Here is a 20936-nt window from a genome sequence, read left to right on the forward strand (position 1 = left end):
CCTGCTCTGGGTGTGCTCTAGCTGCCTCTACACAGACCGCAAGGAAAAACGAGATATTTTCAAACTCTTCTTGCCTTTACCCTCTAACCCGTTGTCCCTCTGGAAGATAATCACAGTCTTCTCAGCTGCTGCATATTCAGGCAGTCAGACAGTCAACCAATCAATCATCCAATCAATCAACATTAAAGCCGGTTTTGCCAGGTGTCACCCTTGCCAGCGGGGGGGGGGGGGGGGGGAGGCACCTTTTGGATGTGGGTCTGGGCCTGGCCTCAGCCCTGGGGGGGGACGGCAGAGGGAGCGCCCCACTGCCTGGAGGGCACACCGAGCGTCCACCCCGCGCCCTGGGGTGAGGCTGTGCCGGCACTGCATACCGCGAGATGCTTGTAGACGCTTTATGTATGGATATATTGCATATTTATAAGCAAATGAACAACTGAGATGAGGGCGTTTTAAAATGTTCCAGCCGCAGCGGTACCCGGGGAGGGGGAGAATATTTTTTTTCCTCCCTTCTAGGCATCTGATTTACTCCGTGACTCTGATGCTTATCAACAAAGCGTGAAGATTGCAATAAGGATCCTCCCTGGAAGGCGAGGAGGAGTGACTTCAGGGGGCTGGGAGGAGGTGGAGTGCAGCGCGGCTCTCGCCTATAAGGAGGTGCCCAGCGCCCGGCTGCTGCTTCCAGCCGCAGCTCGCAAGGTGAATTTCCGCGGTGCGGGCTCTGCCGCCGGCATTTGGAGCATCTCCTCCTCCGGGGGCCGCGGAGGACGGTCCCTTGGCTCCCCCCCCGCTCCGGCTGCCCCTTTACCCGGAGTGCCTGGATGCCCGATGGAGTAGATGAGAGGAAGAAGAGGGAGCGCACAGAGGCTGAGGGGCGCTCGGAAACCGGGTCCGGTGGAGACGGGCGGGCGGCTGGCTTCCCCCTGCGGGGCTGACCATGGATTCCCCAGCCCTTGGGGGTTTCGCGCTGCTGCTCGTCAGTTTTTGGCACCTGGGATTAACCGCAACCAATTGTGAGTAGCGGGAGCGCAGGAGTTGCCTGGTGTCGGGGTGAAGGGAAGGTGGGAAAGGTTGAAGGGGGGGGGGGGGGGGGGGGGGGGGCGGGGGGGAACACGGGAAACTCCCTGCAAACCGAGGGTATTGCAATGCGATCTCTAAGAAAGTTATCCCAGCTCCGGTTTGCTAATCGAGCTGAGAAATGCAAAGTTGCGGCCAGATGGAGGGGTTGCTCGCCGCCGTCCTGCCGCTGTGGACGTGGATGCGAACGGGAGCCGCAGGAGCCTGCAGCGAGCCTCTCGCTTGCTTTCCATCCTTCCACTGGCTGCGTTTATTTTTCATTTTTATTTTATTGCTTTCGCGGCCGGGGCTGCGCGCCTGTCCCTACCATTGCGGCGGAGCTGCTCGCCGAGCCCCGCACGGGTCGGGGCTGCCGGCACCCCGCGGACCATCCCCGGCGGAACCTCCCCCCCTCCCCCCCCGGGTGCCGTCGGTCCCCGCGGTGCCTCCTCTCCCTTCACCATCCCGGGGGGCGGTGACGCCCCTCCTCGCTCCCTCTCTCTCCCTTTTGCTCCCCTCCTAAGTTTCCCACGCCCCAAGGGCGGTGCCGGCGGCTCTGGCCCACAGCAGGACTCCCTCCTTCCTCCCCCATTTTCTTCCCCCCGGCTCGGGGCTTTGCAGTGCTGTCTTCGGCATCCCTGGGGGCGTTCCGCCGCCTGCCCCCTCCGTGCGACCGCCGGTCAGTGATGCTGCGGCGGGGCCGGGGCGGCCGGGCCCGTCGGGGGCCGTGGGGCGGGCGGGGGTGGCAGCGGGGGGCGAGGAGGCCGCCAGAGGGCGCCGGAGCCCCACCGACGGCCCGGCCCGGCACAGCACGGCCCGGCACAGCCCGGTGCCCGCGGACAGCGCTCCGTGCCGCCGGCTGGATGCTGCTGCCAAACCCGCGGGGGAGCCTTGCTTCACTTCTCTCTCTCTCTTCTCCCCCCCCCACCCCTTTCACTCAATTAAATTATGGTTAATATGTTTTAATAACGTTCGAGGGTGCTAAATGGCAGGCGATTTAAGGCAGAGGCTTGCCGTTACTGATGCAGTAATAAAGTTAATTCCTAACACTTAAAAAGAAACTGTATTAATGAGTTTTACTATTTCATGGGTGACAGTTTAATTTCCCAGTGCCAATAAACATTTCCATTGAATATGCACTGCTTCCTAAATATTTAGGAGTCAATCTTTTTAAAGCGTAATGATCAATGGTTTTATTATACTGTACAGATTTTACTTATTCATTGCTCAATGAATTAGAATAGAATCAGCTGTAAGTGTTTTCCCAGGAGCTGAGTGAAGGAGCCTGTGAATCTGTAATAGCTACAAGTTCCCTGGAAACCTTGTTAGGTTTGGATGTGAGGATATGTGCATGTGCACGGACATCAGTAATTGCATCCAGTATGAAAATTTGTCACCTTCTTAAGTAACTCTTCTCTACATGCTGCAGCTCAGGAAGGCTGAAGCTGAGCTCAGGGACACTAGGTCCTACTGCAGATGGAGCTAAGAAATCTTATAAACTGGTTAAAATATTGAATTATATCTTGCCTAGAAGTAGAAATAACCTGAAAGTTTAGTTAAAGAACTAAAAAGTCCTTGTTTTTAAGGATTGCTAAGCTCCTGGATACCCGGTAAACTTTCCAAAAGGAGATTTTCCCAAATTCCGTAAATGGGAACCTTCAGCACAGGCTGCTGTCAGGAGCTGAGGTCCTTTTTTTTGAAAATCAAAGTGCAATTGGAGAAGTGTTCTTTCTGCACTTTCCTTGATTTGAGTGGTTTGGCCAAAAGACTTGCATTTAGATGTTTATATTGGTGTATTTGCAATGGCTTTAACTGCCTAATTTCTGACAAGTTCTGCGAACAAGAATAGAATGGGGGATTTATATATATATATATATATATATATACACACACACACACTGGAAAAGGAGTATGCTTCTGGGAGGAAGAAAGCAAGTTCTTTAGTTTTCTTCTGAAAATCTAACTTGGTGTTAATCTAGGTAACTTTTTTTTTCCTTGCTCCTAAATTAGGAAACTCTTAAAAATAATAAGAGAAAACCCTGAACAAGTCAAAACCTTTCTTGCCACTGAGATATTTGATTCCAATTTCCTCTTTGGTATAGTTTTTAATTAAACAAAGAATTACTAAAGAAATTGCTTTGAAACACAGCTACGGGCTAGGGGTCAGTAGACATCATTAGAAAGATCAGAATTTCCAAATGCTAATAAAATCTGAGAAATTCCTCCCACTTGGCTTTTTGCAATAATTTATTACATTAGGATACTAGAGTGGCAATAGGATTTCTCCCCAGGATACTAATTACTAGAAAATGACTAAATAGACACATACATCATATTGTAATGGGTTGCATATGATATCTGGCTGAACTGAAACTTCTGCATTCATCAGGTAGACAAGGAGACACAAAACCTTACCTGCTGTATAACTATGTGCCCTTTAGCAGCGCACTCTGTGATCTGGAAGCATTAGTAGCTTTGGTAAGTCTAGATTGCCAGTTGTTGAACATGGTTTTTTGTTTGTTTGTTTTGATTTCTTTTTCCTTTTTAAGTTGGAGTGAGGTGTAAATAGTGAAAATATGAAAAGAGAAATTAAACTGCACTTTCCCCAACCACCCTGAAATAGCGTTGTAGGGCTAGTCTACATCTGCAAGAAATAGTATGAGGTCTCCTGGATAATGGTCCTCAATTTGGTGTTGCATGTCTGAATTTTCTTCTATTATTATTTTACATGTTCTGCCTCCTCTTGTATGTATATCTTTCTTGACCAACCTTTCTACATGGCAAGAAAGACAAGGCAGACCTTCTGGAGAAGTGACACTTTCTAGCTCCCATTGCAGAAGTTATTCTTAGTAACAATGCCATATTTCCATTCTTGAGCACAGCCTCCTCTTCCTCCCACAGAATCACTAGCATTTGTTATCTAATCATGAGGCTTTCAAACCTTTCAATTAAACCCAGTCACGACTGTCAGTTGAACCTGCAGAAATTCAGAGTGTGGTAGAATTAGATCTATTGAATTTCTTATTGAGATATAAGATCAACGTATGGTCTACTACTCTGCAGTAGATTTAGATTTGGTCTTATAGGACACTGTCTTTAATAACTCTATTCACTTAAATGTTACTAGTGCCTGTGTATGTCTATTAATTGTGAATTAGGGGGAAAAAATGGATTTAAAGATTTATTTATTTATTTTTGTGTGGCAGAATTGTTGACTGATGTTTTTAGTCTTCCTTTATGGTGATCTTAATTGACAGTAATTGTGCAGGAGTCAGACAAGTGTAAGAGAAAACTTTCAGGGGAAATTTTGATTCTAAGCACTTGAGGCCATCAAGATCAGTAGCTGCATTTGGGACATGTAACAGCATGGATGAGACCTATTAGGTCAGCATTGATAAAGGCAAGAGGTCTGTTAAACAATAACCTTTATATCCATGTGGTCAGAAATGCTAAGTTTTGAAGAGATCTGCTGAAATAAGTAGATTATTGATCTTCAGATCGCCGAGTGAGGTTTATTCACTTGCAGGCTGAGTAAACAGGATCAGACACATCTCTGGTTCTTACTCCCCTGGCTCCAGTATTTAAATATTCCCTACAAGAGACTAGTATGCAGACATACTTTCTTCCTTTTAGTTATATTATTTAGGGAGAATAGCATATCCAAATGTTAGCTTTGTCATGCCTTCTGATGCAACAATGGAATAAATGATACAGTATAATGAGATTTCCTGAGAGAAAGGCTATGAATGAGATTCCTGCCACAGCAAAGTCCAGGGGACATACTGCTGATGAGTGCCTCTCTTGCACATCTGTCATCTATCATACAATCCGTTTGAGTCAACTAGCACTCCTTGGCTTTGAATCAGTCTTAAAGATGGTCTTTCCACGGACTGCAATGGTCTTTGGATTCTGCATCCACTAGGCAGATGGCATTGCCAGCCCACAGGAATCTATCTGGGGTTATTATCAGTATCAAATACATTGTCTGCTTGGACATTTTTTTCTTTTTTTTTTTTTTCTCTTAATGTCATGCAAATGCAGCAGGATTTTTTTTTGTATAAATTAACAGCAAGAACAAATTGTTTTCAAATGTGCTTGGTACATTTGTATGAAGTATAGACTTCAAGTGGAAAATATGGTGATGCTGGGTAGAACAACACATGCGTGAAGGTCTCTCAGCATACATACAACCTTCTGCCAGCTACCCACTGAATGTAGGGCTGATGGATTTTTTTTTAATCACTGTAATTATTCTTTTGCCAATGGGAAACTGAGTCAGTGTATCATAAGTAAGCATGGAGATAAACATATAATCAATGTGAGAATCAATGTAATTAAAATAAGTCCTTTGGGGTCAATTGGATTGGTCCTTTATAGTGTGATCATGTCCTATGATCTGCTGTTGCATCATATTCATGTTTGCCTAGCTATATATAATTACTTCTAAATCCACAGATCATTCCCGACTTCCTCTTCCCCTCTCTCTCCTATCTCTGCTGCTGTTTGAAGCAAATGGAGTCTGGATGGCTGAATACTGAAGTGAATAAGTATACAAATGCAGTGGGAGTGTAGGATGCGTTTTATTTATTTTTAGCCCCCAAAATGCATTTTTGGGTAGATGTGACAGGTTTCAGCTTGCTTGGCAAACTTGAACTACTTTCGTGTCCCACAGCGCCCTGCTCAGGAAAAGATGAGAATGAGTGAAACACAGACTTGCATCTGCACCCCCCAGGGTCACACCCAACAGAGGCTCTCTAAATGTGTTGGCTTTTCCTTAGCTTAGCAGCCTCCTGTGTCCTACCTACCAAGCATCTGCAGGAACAAGCTGTCTGTGCTGCACACCAGGTAACCTGGCATGCTTTTGTAAAACAAAGGATTTTGCTGGGCTTTGCCACTGCTAGAACTCAGGCAAGTTATTCTGGCCCTGTAGCATTCTTTTTTTTTTCTATTTTTTTTTTTTTTTAAGACCATTGCTGTCTTACTGATATGAGGGCCACATGCATCATGCCTGTGGGATGCGGTCCTCACTGGATGAATCTCTTCTGGGTATACACAGAAAGGATAGGTATAAAAGAGAAAGGAAGAGAGAGATTTTCATGGACGCTTTCTGCTGTCAGTAAAATGTCTTTGAGAGCTATGGAGTGCTTTGTTCTCTGTTAACTAAACTCCTAACTCGAACCAAGGGAAGAGAATTGTGTAATCCTGATGTAATAAAGCTTTAAAATTACAGGCAGTTCTTGAAGGCTTTGAATGCATCACTTGGTAAAGCAGAAAGCATCAGTAGACCTATTAGAAAGTCTCTATAGCATCAGGGGAGAAAATATTTTTTTTTTTGTATGTGTTGCTGGGCTGATATAATTAATAACTAATTTCCTTCTATTAATTTTGTCTATGAATTTTCTAACTGTCCTGTGCAGTGCAGATTCTTGTGGGCTGATAATGCCATCTGTTCTCTAGATCAGCACAACTGATGATGTTTTAAATGATGAAAACAATGCAATATAGAATTTGGGGGAGAAGGGAGAATGCCAAAACAGTTTTTTTTTTTTTTTAATTACCTTTTAACTGCTTAATTACTAAGCAGTTAAAAAAAAATAGGGAGTTCATCATGTAGTGATATAAATCCCCTTCTATATAGATATGCTCCAAAAGAAAGGAAAGTAACTTAGTAGAAGAGAAAGCATGAATCCATTTGTAAATGTCAGAAGGATCATGACTGATATGTATACTAGGAGAGGAAAAAATGTTTGTTTTTTTTTTTTTTTTTTTTTTTTTTCCTGGCAGAGGTTTTACCTCTGCATAATACTAGCTCTTCCTCTACATTATTACAAAGATATGCTGAAACTCGGATAATTTGGTCCATTTCCTACAGAATTTTGTGCTTAGGGCTTATTGGAACAGGAACTGAATAAAACAGTGGAAGTTTGTGTGAAGCTACCTCACTATTGAAAATACTAACCAGGTATTAGAGTACTGGCTGGTTCAATTATCATTGCATGTTGTAACCTGTGAATTAAAACCCCACAGAACTGACTTTTTGAATGTACAGTTGTAGTATTGTACCTGAAAATAAGATACAGAGCTCAAAGAGACAGCATTCTTGTAGGTAATGGTAGCTTTTATGTTATGCAGTGTTTCTCTATCATAATGACGACCTCACTAGTGTTCAGTCTTTCAGACTCCGTTGCAGCCCCAGGGGCATGAACCTGCACGGGCACTGAATAATCAAAAATGTCAGAATTGTGCTCCAGACAGTGCAAGGGAATATAATGAGTTCACGGACATCTGTTAGGAAAATATTTCTTTTTTTTTTTTTTTCCATGACAGAAGTTGTCTGCGGAAATGATTTTGGAAGAGAGATGCTTGTTCCACTCTTCTTCGGGTACTATCTATTTGGAAACTGTTTTCTGGATGAGAGAGGGCTTTAGTTTTAGGAAGAGATGTCAGTAAGTGATTTGCATGGCAAAAGTGATGCCAGCACCTTAGCCTCCTTCTGTGTTAGCTTTGCCTTTGTCCTAGGCAGGTGCTAAATCAGAGAGGAGTGGATTGAGAGCACAGTGCAGCAGCACTGGGGTTTGGTGGAAGCATCTAGGGAACCAGGGTGTAAATGTCTTTGTCTTTTGTTCCCATCTAATCGAAACTGGCTTTGGGTAACAGAAGCTCAATGGCTTCTGTTTAGTCATGAACAATGATTACCTAAGTAAATACACTTACAGGATCATCCATCAGCATCACTGTAATTCAAGATCTGGGTTTCAGCTCTCGGATTGTGTTGTTGTGCTTGTATTGGGCCAGGGAAGCCCAGACTCCTGACCACACAGACTGGCTTGCCAATGAGTTGGATGTAGGTGCTGGAGGTCTTCTGGGAAGAGTTTCTGTGGTTCCCTCTTGTCATAGTTAACATCAGACATATCGTACCAGTGGTTAGTTTTATAATGTGCCAGCAGTACTTCTGTGCTGGACAATGCTACTCCAAAGCTGAGGTTAAGGGGTATTCTTATGAGCATCACTAATATATGGATTCTTAATAGCAATAACAAGGAAAAGCTAACTTTGTAACTGCTCATTTAGTGTCATTCTCAATTCTTTTTTTTTTTTTTTTTTTTTTGTGGCTTGTGCTAATGCACTCTTTTCCAAACCATTAACTGCCTGGAATGCATCTGATCCTTATGGGATAAGAGAGCATCGAACTGCAGTGAGACAGACTGGACTCCTTTCAGTCTGGTGCCCAGAAGTACCCAGAAGATGCTCAGTAACACCTACAGCAGTGGAAACTGCATAAAGTAACTATGGTAGCATTCTGGGGAACACTTCACTTTTGACATTGTTGAGTCAAACACAGAATCCTAGAGCAAGAAACAGAATTGTAATCAATGCTAACCATTGAGGCACAGTAGGAATTCAGTTGGAAAGTAAATAAATGTATTTCATTCTCCGTTTTATTGTGTGTATTGAGAAGGATTGAGTGTTGGGCTTGGGAATCCTGGAGCATATTTTTTTTTCTAGAAGTATTCAGTGCACTGTGTTGCCAATATAGTAGTAAATAATATTCAAATGAGCAAAATCCTCCCATTGTTCCCAGCTGAGCAATAAGGAGTTGATAAATGTTATACCGCTTGGATAAGAAGTGGCAAGTTCCGTTTACTTCTGTAAATGGTGAGGTATTGTTCCTCGATGACAGTGGTTCTTCACTGACAGTTCGTCAGCAGTCTAGGAACAGAGACTTGCCTTGTGATCTCTGTCACCAGTGACATAGCTGTAGTCATTCCCATGTTAGTTCAATGATAGCTCTATATGTTTGGACATAAATTGCACCCACTTTTGATATGGATGCTGCAAGCCACTGCTCTCTGTCCTCTTTCTAGGTCATAAAATCAACCCACTGAAAGTTAACAAAGCCATTTTCTTCTTCCTCTCCATGCAAATTTGTCACTACAGTGGCAGGGGAAAATGGCTTTTTGTTACTGGAGATTAACTGGTGTGTCCGTAAAGTTATACATACAGAAAGTAGCAGGAGATGGAGACTGTAGGGAGAGAGGGGAGGTCCAAGGGATTTTCTCCCAGTTTGCCCATTACTACTGGAAGCTTACTAATGCACTCAAGGAAGTCTGAATTAATGGTCCAAGTGAGCCATCAGTGAATGGTTAAGAGTAACACATGCATTTATAGTAATCAGGATTGATTTATGAATAGGAAAATATGCTATGAAAATGAGTGTTGAAGATTCCCCACCCCAATGAATAATTTATCCTCTTCTAGTATCCATGATAACAAAAACTGTGCACATAAGAACCCATTAGAAAAGTTAATCCCAGAAATGGCTGAACACGGACAAAAACAGCTTTTGTTTTAAGAGGTAGATTTACTCAAATCTTCTCTAATTTGATTTGCCAGTGGGGTATAATTTAAGTCAAACAAGTTAGCAGCATTACTTGCTATATGAAGATATAAATATTTAATAGGTGATGAGAAATGTCTGCCCCAGAGGATAACAAGCTAAGGAGCACTCATTCTCCACAGTCCTAAAGGCAAACTGTATGCTAAAACCAACAGAAAAATCAAGGAAAATGGAGAGGGAGCTTCTTTTCACAGGGCATGGTCCTCTGCAGATGGCCTTAAGGGCACATGTAGTGCCTCTGCTATTATACATAATCCCAGGAAAACTCTCTCTACAAGTAATGATAGTGTTTTTTTTAGTGCCTGTAAATGTCATGGTCTTCCTATGGTCTCTGTATGTCTGCAGATGTTCACAGTGAACCACTCCTAGCCAGAGCACCTGCTCTGGGGTATGTAGGATGCTGCATCCTCAATAATTCCTTGGGATGAGTGTATCAACACTAAACAGAGTATCATAGAGAGGGTAGAAGAGAGACACTGCACAGTGCCCTTGGATTTCTTCCTGTTTGCCCTGAAAAATTCAGGGGGGTCAGTTTATGTGGTTTTGTTTATTGTATATTTTGTATCAAAATAATTTGCTTTTTAATTTTAGACAGGGAACCTCCTTCAGCAACTCCTAGCAAAATTAAACAGCTATGGCATTTTTCACAGACTGTTTGTTTGGAAAAGAAAATGAAAATTTGATGAATTTCAATCAGAAGTAGCTTGCAGTATTCTAATATTTATAGATTATCAAATTCCCTTTTCCCATCTTTGCTTCTTAAGTGCAGAGCTCATCTTATATATAATATTAATTCTCATTATTCTTGGACAGTTATTAACTGGTTTCTTTCACAGACTTGGTTCATCTAGGACCTGGTCTAAATGAAAGGGAATGACTCTTGAATTTCAATCTACTTTTCCTCAGAAGCCAGTTCCTCCAGTGTGTAAATCCTTGTTATTGTTCTCCTGTGAAGTTTAGTTTTCTTAAAACCTGTCTGGTAATGTATGCAATACTAGATGTGTTTGCACCTGTCAGTTGAAAGAACTATTAATTTTCCTGGTGACTGCTGCTCTTCTTGACTACATCATCTGAAAGCGTATTGGCCTCCTCTTTTGTTAGATTCTGTGCCAGCCTTGTATCCAACTTACTGACAATGTAATAAGTTAGTTGCACACAAATTTGTATTCTTCTTTATATATTATTTTACTATATATATATATAATGAAATAGTCAACAGGAGGACCCAGGAAACAGAACAATATTTACTAAAATAATATATATATATAAAATACATTGTGCCCAGTGGTAGGATGAGAGGCAATGGGCACAAACTGAAGCACAGGAAATTCCAGCTGAGTATGAGAGGGCATTTCTTTACTGTGATGGTGGCAGAGCACTGCAACAGGTTCCTTCTCTAGTGATATTCAAAACCTACCTGGATGCCATCCTGCGCAATGTGCTCTAGGTGATCCTGTTTGGCAGTGGGTTTGGTGATCTTTTTTTTTTTTTTTTTTTTTATGATCTTTAGAGGTCCCTTCCAACCTTGGCCATTCTGTGATAACTATAATGTATATTTATAATATATCTCATTATATAATTTATATATAACTTTATATATTTCTTAAAAATCTATATATTTTACTGTTTTTCTGTTTCATGGGTCCTCTTGTTCTGCTGAGCTGAACACTAGTGGCTGTAGTACATGGGGTTACATTGTATAATCATTTTTGTATAAGCATTGCAGAAAGCTCTTTCAATGTCTGAAGAGCTGATAGTCAAGGGTATTCTTGGTTCTCTTTCTTCCAGGCAGTTATGGGCTCATGCTGCCAGTGCTGCTACATGGACAGATAACAGTTTATTCCAACCTGGAAACCATATAGCCAGCTTTTTGTTAGGAACATTAGGTACACAGTGTTGCTCCTGACAGTGCACAAAAGTCTACATAGATACTATTTTTTTAAAAAAAATCCCACAGTTTTTCCTATCTTTACCTTCTTGCTCTGAAGAAATGCATCATATTGGTCACTTTGACTGAGGCTCTGCTGGCCTCAAATCCTGAGCATGGGCAAAGCCTTTCCAGTACAGGGAGCTCTGGAGGCATGTCTCTTGCTTTCTTGGCTCAGTTTCCTGGTGGAGAGATACTGTATGGTTTCTGTGCTCCAAGAAAGTCACCAAGGAATTTGTTTGGCTTTGTCGTTCAGCAGAAGCACATAGACTGGAACCAGGGAGGAAAGGATGAATTGAATCAAGCTGAAAACTAGTATTGTCAGCCACATTCCCAAGTTCCAAATGTCCCTGAAATGACTGTTACATAAGACATTTTACCTATAACATTAGATTTGTTTGCAAATTATAAACTCTTGTCTTCTTGAAGCCTGCATCTGGTAGCTGGTATTGTTCCCAGGGGCCTCCTTCACAGAGGCTGTGCATCAGTCAAAGTAATCTTATTTACTGCACCATTATGAGTTTGGATTACAATCTCCTTTACACACCCACATTCATCAGTGGCTGTTTGCAAAAGCCCAAACTGTTTTTTAGACAACTGATGGAGATGTACTTTTCATCTGTACTTTTGCTCAGGAGCTGCAGTTGGCTTTGTTGGGCAATGTCAATGAATATGAAAGAGGTTCCCTACTTTCCAGAAACCTCAGCAGAATACACAGGGGAAAAAAAAAGATCTGCTCACTACATCATAAATCATTTTCCATTTTAGCTTATAGAAGGAGGTATCAACCTCTGTGACTCATCCCATTTCACAACAAACACATGCTATTTCACTTGCTCTGACAGGCTTCATCCAAACCCCACAAATTGTCATTGGGTCTGGACTTCAATGACTTCTGAGAATCAAATAAGGAAGTCCTGATTTGATGGTCTCCCTCTGATTACAAGCGGACAGTGCGTCAGTGCTATAACAGAACAGATTTCCCTCCTACCTTCTCTAACCTTCCTCCCCCCACACCCAAAGCCTTAGTAGCGTGTGATTTACAGTGCCTGTTTTTTGCAACTTCATCTAATTAGCACAGGCACTGAGGTCAGTATTCTAACACCTGACAGACTTTACAAGGCAACACCACAATTACAAGTGCAATTATCGTTTTTTCTACTGCACTGAAAAATGTAGCATATGAAAATTAGCATAAAAATCCTAAATGTTAGGATGAAAGGGTGGGTGTTAGAGGAGAGGTACCATCTTCAAATTTGAAAAGCCTGGATTTGATGCTTTTTTTTCTTTTTTTTTTTTTTGAAAGTTTCATTGGATATCATTATGTGACGTGTTTAATTGCTTTGAGCTTGAGTTTACCTGGTTTATCTCATTAGAGCTAAATGTGCATCTCTTAGTGTATAATAGACTGCACCTACCAGCTGTTAGAGAAAGAGACCCTTCTGCTAGGCAATGACATAATATAAGCGATAACATTCTTAGTGCATTTCTTTTAAAATTACTTACAGTGCCTACAAATAATCACATCTCTAAACCATTGTAATCTGTACTTGCTCTCCCTGGTGACCTCCCTAGGGGTCTCTATGCAGCAACTTTTAGGATCTCCATGTAAATCTACAGTTACACAGTGTGAGAGCTGTGTGGTTGGCTGTGAGCCAGGGAAATATTTTTTTTCTTCTTTTTTCTTTTTTTTTTTTGAGCACTGTGCCCTTCCAGTCACTTCTATGTGGCATATGGGTAGAGCTAACTTGCTGCTTGTCCTAAACTATGATTATTTGGTGGAAATGGTGCATTCATGTGAAGTTAAAGAATAATAACTAGATAAATATGACTATGAAGTGCCGTCCTGAGGTAGCCAAAGGAAATGCACAAAAAAAGGTTATTCCCTTTTATTTCTTACATTAAGGGAAACTATAATCTTAGCTTAGACAGAATTTAGAACAAATCTATAAAGTCATGTTTAAGCTAAGCTTTGTAAATTCCAAGACAGGCACTTAATTCGGTGTTCAGGCAGGGAGAAAAACAGTTCATAGCTGGAAATGCCTGTCCTTCTCGTACACAAGGTGGATTGAGAAGACTAAATGATTTAGACTCCTTCAGGTTTTCTGTGTTTTTGGAAATGTGAAGCACAAGGTCTTCATCCTTAGTGGGAGGATTTCTTGATGTCTGTGATAATAAAAGTGGAGTCTTTGCTCTAAAGACTACAGAAGACGATGACATCTGTTTCTTCTGCATATTTCTGAATACGTTGTTGTCTGGTGCTGTCTTTGAGACAGCTAGTTTGGTGAGAATAGCCAGAGACAAGTGCATTTACCTTCAAACCCTCAAGGAATGAAACTTTGTTTTGGAATAGCTCCTAACTAAGGGATAGGAAACTCACTAAGGTAGTTTTAAAGGTAGCAAAGTTCAGTTCTTCTTAGACATCCACTATCTCTGTAGACCTTCAAGTAGGAAATAATAGTGATGGAAAGACCCTATTCCTTCACCTGTCCTTAACCTACTTCTGAGAGTAAGTATATGGAAGAAGGTGGGAGCTGTTCTTCATACTCCAAAGCTTAATAATGTGTTAATAATTAAGCTCATTTATTTCATTGAAGGTATTTTTGTAGGAAACAGAGTATCAAAGAGAACATCTGAGACTAGTATTTTTAAAGCCAAATGCAACAATATCATTATCTTACTCTGTGATAGTTTTGTTAGAGATAAAAATTGCTTCCTGTAATATTCTTGCATACATTGGCAAATAAGTCTTATCCTTTTACTTAGTGTAAGTATTATAAATAAACAGCACATAACACATAGCCTCACTTCATTCTCTGAAATGACCAAGAAGATCAAAGCAAAGAGAAACAGTCATCAGCTATGCAAATGAACAAGGCTTAGAGCAAATCTGCCTGTTAAGTCAGTAATTTGATGGGTTGTTTTTTTGATTAAGCTTCCCTGGGGGGAAGGAAAGATTTAATTAAAAAGAGATTCAAGGGGAATTCAGAATAATAAGTCATGTCTATTTTATCTCTGCCAGAGCCTTGGAAAGTTGGTGGCTGCTGATGGAACAGGTTGAGGTGCAAAGAAGGAAGGGCAAATAGAACCACCTCCTTCATGAGTTTGGACCTTCCCATCTGCACTACCTACAGCTTTCAGTCTTCCCCTCCTGATAGCAACAGAGTTGACAAAAGGTGTTCTTTCCCGCTGCTCTTCCTCGGCTTTGTACATCATTTATTTTCATAGCTAGAGCAATTTCAGTAACACCAACTTGTTGAAGACTTCAGATTTGGCAGCCTACGACATCAAGCTACTTAAGTGTTCAGGTATCATTTCAGCCAGATTAAAAGCTGAATCCCTCGAATATTGAAACACTAGTAGAATCAAGTGTCTATCACATATCTAAGGTAATAGAAAAGACCTTTCCGAATGCAGAAGAGCGAGCTCTGGCATTTTACAGGTCAGTAAAGCATTTGTTTTAGTTGGTGTTGTCTAGAAATGGCAGAATACTTTTCTACAAGGTTGTTGATCAGGTTTGATGACAGAAACAAGAAAGCCAGAGAGCACTTCTAGTGTTGTTTCTAAGATCTTTGGGGAAATTATCTTCATTTTTCAGGTCACATTATGTTTCTATTCCTGGCACTCTGTTTATTCAACATTTAAATATCTGCCTTTGTAGCTTCAAAAAGCATATGGCTGCAGAAAATCTCATTAGGATAGGACTATTGAAGTTAGCTTTTACAGTATAAACATGTTTCAGTTGAGTCCAGTGAATATAATTCTTAGTGTATCATTTAGAAATGTGATAGTGCACTCGAGCAATGGTAAACAGGATGAACTGAAATGAGTGCTCTGTATGATCACTGAAGTCAAAAATGCCAGTAAATAGTATCAGAACACAGAATGATTTAACTGGAAGATAGTTTTTAGTAATAACTTCTAATAGACTCTAAATATTAAAATGCACATAGAGCTGATTAAAATAAATTTTCCCTCTTCCCATTCTTTTAGAGGATTTTTTTTTTTTTTCCATTATCTGCATAGTTGTTCCTCTACCTTGAAATCAAATAAATAATGCTCAGGCCTGACAATGAGACACCAAATCCTCAAATTGCACTGCTCCTGAATTCTGCTGACTGCGCAGTTCAAAATTTCCTATGGTAAATGTGATGTTTGAAATTTGATTTTTGACTAGGTATATCCAGATTTTTCTACAAACTTGTGAGAATTTACCTATGCATAACATATTCTAAAAGTAAGGTTGTATGTGTGTGTTACTTCAGTCCTTTTTTCAGAGCAGGATAATATTTTAGACAGTGCTTTTACAGAATCCCATTTCTTTACAATCATTAAAATAAAACAAAAAATGAGGTGGTGGAATCAAACAGTTCCCTGATAAAATATCAAAATGGACATGAATTTAATTATTGCTTTCATTATACTCTTTTCTTTTGGGGAGTCATTTTCTAATCTTGAGTAGCTTCAATATTCTGTTTAATAAGACATTTATAAATCTTTTATTTTGAGGATTAGTCATTAGGAATTTGACTCTTGCATGCAATCCATTTGGAGTATTTCTCTAATTGTGACTTTCTAATATTTCTCTTAATCACAGAATCATAGAATGGCTTGGGTTGGAAGGGACCTTAAAGATCATCTAGTTCCAAACCCCCTGCCATTGGCAGGGATGCCACCCACTAGATCAGGGTTGCTAGTGCCTCATCCAGCCTGGCCTTGAACACCTCTAGGGATGGGGCATCCACAACCTCTCTGGACAACTGGTTCCACTGCCTCACCACCCTCTGACTGAAGAATTTATTCCTAACAACTAATTTAAATCTCCCCTCTTTCAGTTGAAAACCATTCCCCCTTCTCCTATCATTATCTACACAAGTAAAGAGTCCCTCTCCATCCTTTTTATAAGAACCCTCTAAGTACTGAAAGGCCACAATGAGGTCTCCCCAGAGCCTTCTCTTCTCCAGGCTGAGAACATAGAATCGTAGAATATTCCGAGCTGGAAGGGACCCATAAGGATCATCAAGTCCAACTCCTTGCACTGCGCAGGTCTACCCAAAAGTTTAGACCATGTGACTTGGTGCACAGTCCAAACGTTTCTTAAATTCATACAGGCTTGGTGCAGTGACTAACATCCCCAGCTCTCTCAGCCTTTCTTCATAGGAGAGGTACTCCATCCCTCTGGTCAACTCTGTGGCCCTCCTCTGGACCTGCTCTAACAGCTCCACCTCCTTCTTTTGCTGGGGGCCGCAAACCTGAGCAAAGTACTCCAAGTGGGGGCCTCACGAGGGCAGTGTAGAGGAGGACAATCACCTCCCTTGACCCGATGGCCATGCCTCTCTTGATGCAGCCCAGGATACAGTTGGCCTTCTGGACTGCAAGCACACACTGCTGGCTCACATTGAGCTTCTCATCCACCAGAGCCCCCAAATCCCTCTCCACAGGGCTCCTCTCAATGAGTTCTTCTCCCAGTCTGTACTCATGCCTGGGATTGCCCCGGCTCAGGTGCAGCACCCTGCACTTGGACTTGTTGAACCTCATTTGGTTCACGTGGGCCCACTTCTCAAGCTTATCCAGGTCCCTTTGGATGGCATTCCTTCCTTCTGTTGTATCAGCTGCACCACTCAGCTTGGTGTCATCTGCAAACTTGCTGAGAGTACACTCGGTACCATCATCCATATCATTGATGACAATATTGAAAGCACCGGTCCCAAAGACGGACTCATGAGGGACACCACTCATCACTGGCCTCCACCTGGATATAGAACCATTGACCACTACTCTCTGGGTGCGTCCATCAAGCCAATTCCTTATCCACCAAATGGCCCACCCTTCAAATCCATATCTCTCCAATTTAGAAATCAGGATGTCATGTGGGACCATGTCAAAAGCCTTACAGAAGTCCAGACAGATGATACCAGTTGGTCTTCCCTTGCCAACTGATGCAGTCACTCCATTGTAGAAGGCCACCAGATTGGTCAGGCATGATTTTCCCTTGGTGAAGCCATGTGGCTGTCTCAGATCACCTCCTGGTCTTGCATGTGCCTTAACACTGCTTCCAGGAATATCTGTTTCATGATCTTGCCAGGCACAGAGGTGAGGCTCACCAGTCTGTAGTTCTCCAGGTCTTCCTTTCTACCCTTTTTAAAAATGTGAGTGATGTTTCCCTTTTTCCAGTCACTAGGTACTTTGACTGCCGTGACTTTTCAAAGTCATTCACAGGTGTCTCCCTGTTTTCTAGAGTACTGACATCCACTGGTTCTTTTTTGTCTCTTACTGGTACATCCCCTTCCTCCACCAAGTCTAGTTTAAAGCCCCACTAATGAGTCCAGCCAGCTTGCTGCCCAGACACTCTTGCCCCACTTTGTCAGGTGTGCCCAATCTGGTGTCAGCATTCCTGGTCTCTCAGAAAAATGCCCAAGATTGTAGAACCAAAACCCTGAGCCTGGCACCAGCTATGCAGCCAATTGTTCACCTGATTTGGATGTTGCTGCCTCCTTGGGTCTCAGTCTCCAACTGTGAGGATTGAAGAGAACCCTACTCATACTTCCAATCTCAACATCTTTCCAAGGGACTAAAATCCCTTTTGATGTTTTGTAGTTTCCTTGTTGCAACCTCATTTGTCCTTATATGTAAAAGTAGTAACGGGATAGTCATGTGGTTTAACCAAGTTTGGTAACCTCTTTGTGATGTTGCGAATGAGATCCCCAGGCAGGCAGCAAACTTCTCGAGAGATATTGTCTGGGTGGCAAATGGGTGCTTCAGTGCCCCTCAGAGAGGAATCTCCAGTTACCAACACCCTTCATGTTTTTATTTAATTTTATTTATTTATTTATTTTTGCGGCACCAGTTCTTATATGCGTGGTTTGCTGGTCCACCTTTATACTGTTGCCCTTTCCTGGGGCTTGACCATTACCACTGTACTTGTTACTATTCTCTCCTTTTCTGAGCCTCGGAGCATCGTATCTATTGCACAGGGACACTTCAGGTGCAAAGGGGAGATTCCTCCTTCTACTCTGAGCAGAGACGAGGGTTCAGCTTCTCTTGTCTTGCGAGTCCATCAACTGTGACAATTCAGGGTCGGAGGCTCCCTTACCACTCCCTTGTGAGGACTTCAGGCAGGGCTGTCGCTCAGCCTGTGCCAGCGCTTTATACAATGCATCAATCTCTCACTCAGATTCCTGGATGCTTCACAGCCTGTTGAGCTCCTCTCGCAAGACAGCAACTTGCTCAAAATGCTCATCCACTTGCACCCACGACACCCAATTCTGCTTTGGGGCCCTAGGGGACCTTACAGATTCTGGAGTTCCCCGCAGATAGGGGTCCGGGAAGCTATTTCGGTCCTCAGAGGCTCTGTCCGCCTGTAGCCATCTGCCATGGGCGGTCGTGGCCCCTCCGTCTGGGTTTTGGTCTCAGCCCGGCAGGTGCGGCAGGCAGAGGCCATTTTTGTTTCAGTATCAGCCTGCTCCTCGTCGCTGCAGGGACAGAGGGGCCGCTTCCCGCCCCTCTAGGCACCCTGCCCGCTCCAGCTGCCGCGCCACGGCCTGGTCACTGCGCTGCGGGCCGCTCGCGCTCCCTGGGGGCCGCCTTTGTACGCGAAGGGGGAACGGCCGCCGCTCCCGGCTGTGCCCCAGCCCCTTCAGCTGCTCCCGCGAGGGCTGCCGGCTGCCTCGAGCGGTCTGGAGGCAGGAAACCCCTCCCATGTCGCGATTGCCTGTTCCACTGCCCTACAGCCGATTGCCTCAGCGAGTCAGGGATGGCTAGTAAGGCCATGCTGTTTTGTAATACTAGCGAAAATACATTGTGGTTAGCTAAGGGAATCTACTTTGATTAAACTCTCTCTGTTCCACCATGCAATTCATGTACAGGACGTTTTCTGTGGTGTGAGGGGTAGATTCTTTGTACGTATTATGCCCTATTTTAAGAATACCAAATAAATTGTGTAAGTATAGGATCACTGTTTATTTCATCTTGCATCATAGCTTCATAGTTAACCTTATGCCTTCTGACCAGCAAAAGCAGGGTGCTCCTAAGAGGTCTCAGAGGAAAGATCAGATCCAGAAGGACCTTTGTGGAGGACATGGGCTCTGATTAATCTCTTCCTTTCCTGCTGCCATTTAGTCAATTCTCTCTCAGCTTTCACTTCGTCTTCAGGCCCACTACTTCTTTTCTCTTGCTGATGTTCAGCCCTCTGATTCAATGACTAATCCTTAAGTTAAACGGTGAACTGCTTTACCTCCCATAATCTTTTTAATTTTCATCACTTAGGTGCAGCAACATTGTGCTCTGTGTCCTTCAGGCTTACAACAGGCTCCCTGAAATTCAGCCTGGGCCTGGATCTTGTTACCTCAAGAGTAACTACTGTTTTCAGCCCCTCCAAATTGTGCTGAGATACGGTCCTGCCCCCTAGTATCAGAGGTAGTTGATAAGATGGGAAGTGTTGATTTATGGTGAAGTCTACATAAAGGAGAAAGAAGTGATCTGAGCAGCTTTTGATATAACAATAATAATGAAAACCACCAGCAATACTACTGACTTCAGGAAAATCCCCCTCCAAACAAAGAGTCACAACCTCTATTTAGAAGAAGGAAAATATGTAGTTTTATCTGAAACTGCAGATCAGGTTTGCTTATCTTCAGGCTAAATGAGCAGCTCTTTGTGAGGAAGCAGAGTCTGCTTTATCTGCTTCAATCTAGCACCTATCTACTATATCCATCACTTACCTGGCTCTGGAAAGTCCTTTCTTCTAAGCCACGAGGTCCAAAATCCTGTAAAACCTGATATTCAAAGTTAATTTGCCTTCAAGTACCTTTATATTTGCTCATTGGTATACACATATACGAGTGTGTGAATGTACGTGTGTATATATATATAAAGAATATATAACGATATATATACTTCTACATATTTATGAAGTGTAGGCAATTACTTATGGGGCAGCTTTCAGGTGCTTGTGTTCAAAAACAAAAAAAAAGTGCAAAGCTAATAGAATACAATGTGATTCTGTGGAGATTGGAGAATTTCTTTATGTCTCTTCTACTGCTTCTTTATGAAGCAGGGCCTGAGCCTTTCTGTGGGACTTGCTACATGTAGTATCTCATATGAAAATAAATTCAGATGCTAGGTTTTAAATCCATGGGATTAGAATGTTGTAAAAGATTTTGCAGTTAAATCTAAGGCATGAATTAGCTATCTACTTTTTTTTTTTTCTATGAAAAATATATGGTTGTCTTATGTGGTAACAGAGATTTTAAATTACTATATTTAGCATGCCAGCTGGACAACGACACAATTAAGAAATAAAGATTGCTGGTGTGGCCTTGAACAAATTACCAACTTGCTCTATGCCCCAGTTCCTTCTGGAACTTCCTATATGGTTTTCAGAAGTAAGGAGAGTAAATGTAGTGCTTTAATCACATTTCTGCACACACACACCCCTTAAAATGCTGACTCAGTCAAGCCACACGAGATTTGTCACGGGATGTTTTAACATAATATAAAAGTTATTCATGCTGTTGAACTAGTATTTTCATGTCTCCTATTCCAGTGACCTGAATGAAA

General features: G+C 42.3%; 1 protein-coding gene across 1 annotated transcript in view; it reads left to right on the forward strand.

The window, feature by feature from the left end:
• Window positions 1-244: 244 nt before the first annotated feature.
• The window catches only part of CNTNAP5 (contactin associated protein family member 5), a 287334-nt gene continuing 266642 nt past the window's right edge, over window positions 245-20936 (forward strand). The window contains exons 1-2 of the mRNA XM_035332452.1: window positions 245-396; window positions 514-1010. Coding sequence (XP_035188343.1) covers window positions 935-1010 — 76 coding nt within the window. The 5' untranslated portion in view covers window positions 245-396; window positions 514-934. The remainder of the gene's footprint in view (window positions 397-513; window positions 1011-20936) is intronic.

Source organism: Oxyura jamaicensis, chromosome 7 (assembly GCF_011077185.1).
Source record: "Oxyura jamaicensis isolate SHBP4307 breed ruddy duck chromosome 7, BPBGC_Ojam_1.0, whole genome shotgun sequence".
In the NCBI taxonomy this organism is placed as follows: domain Eukaryota; kingdom Metazoa; phylum Chordata; class Aves; order Anseriformes; family Anatidae; genus Oxyura; species Oxyura jamaicensis.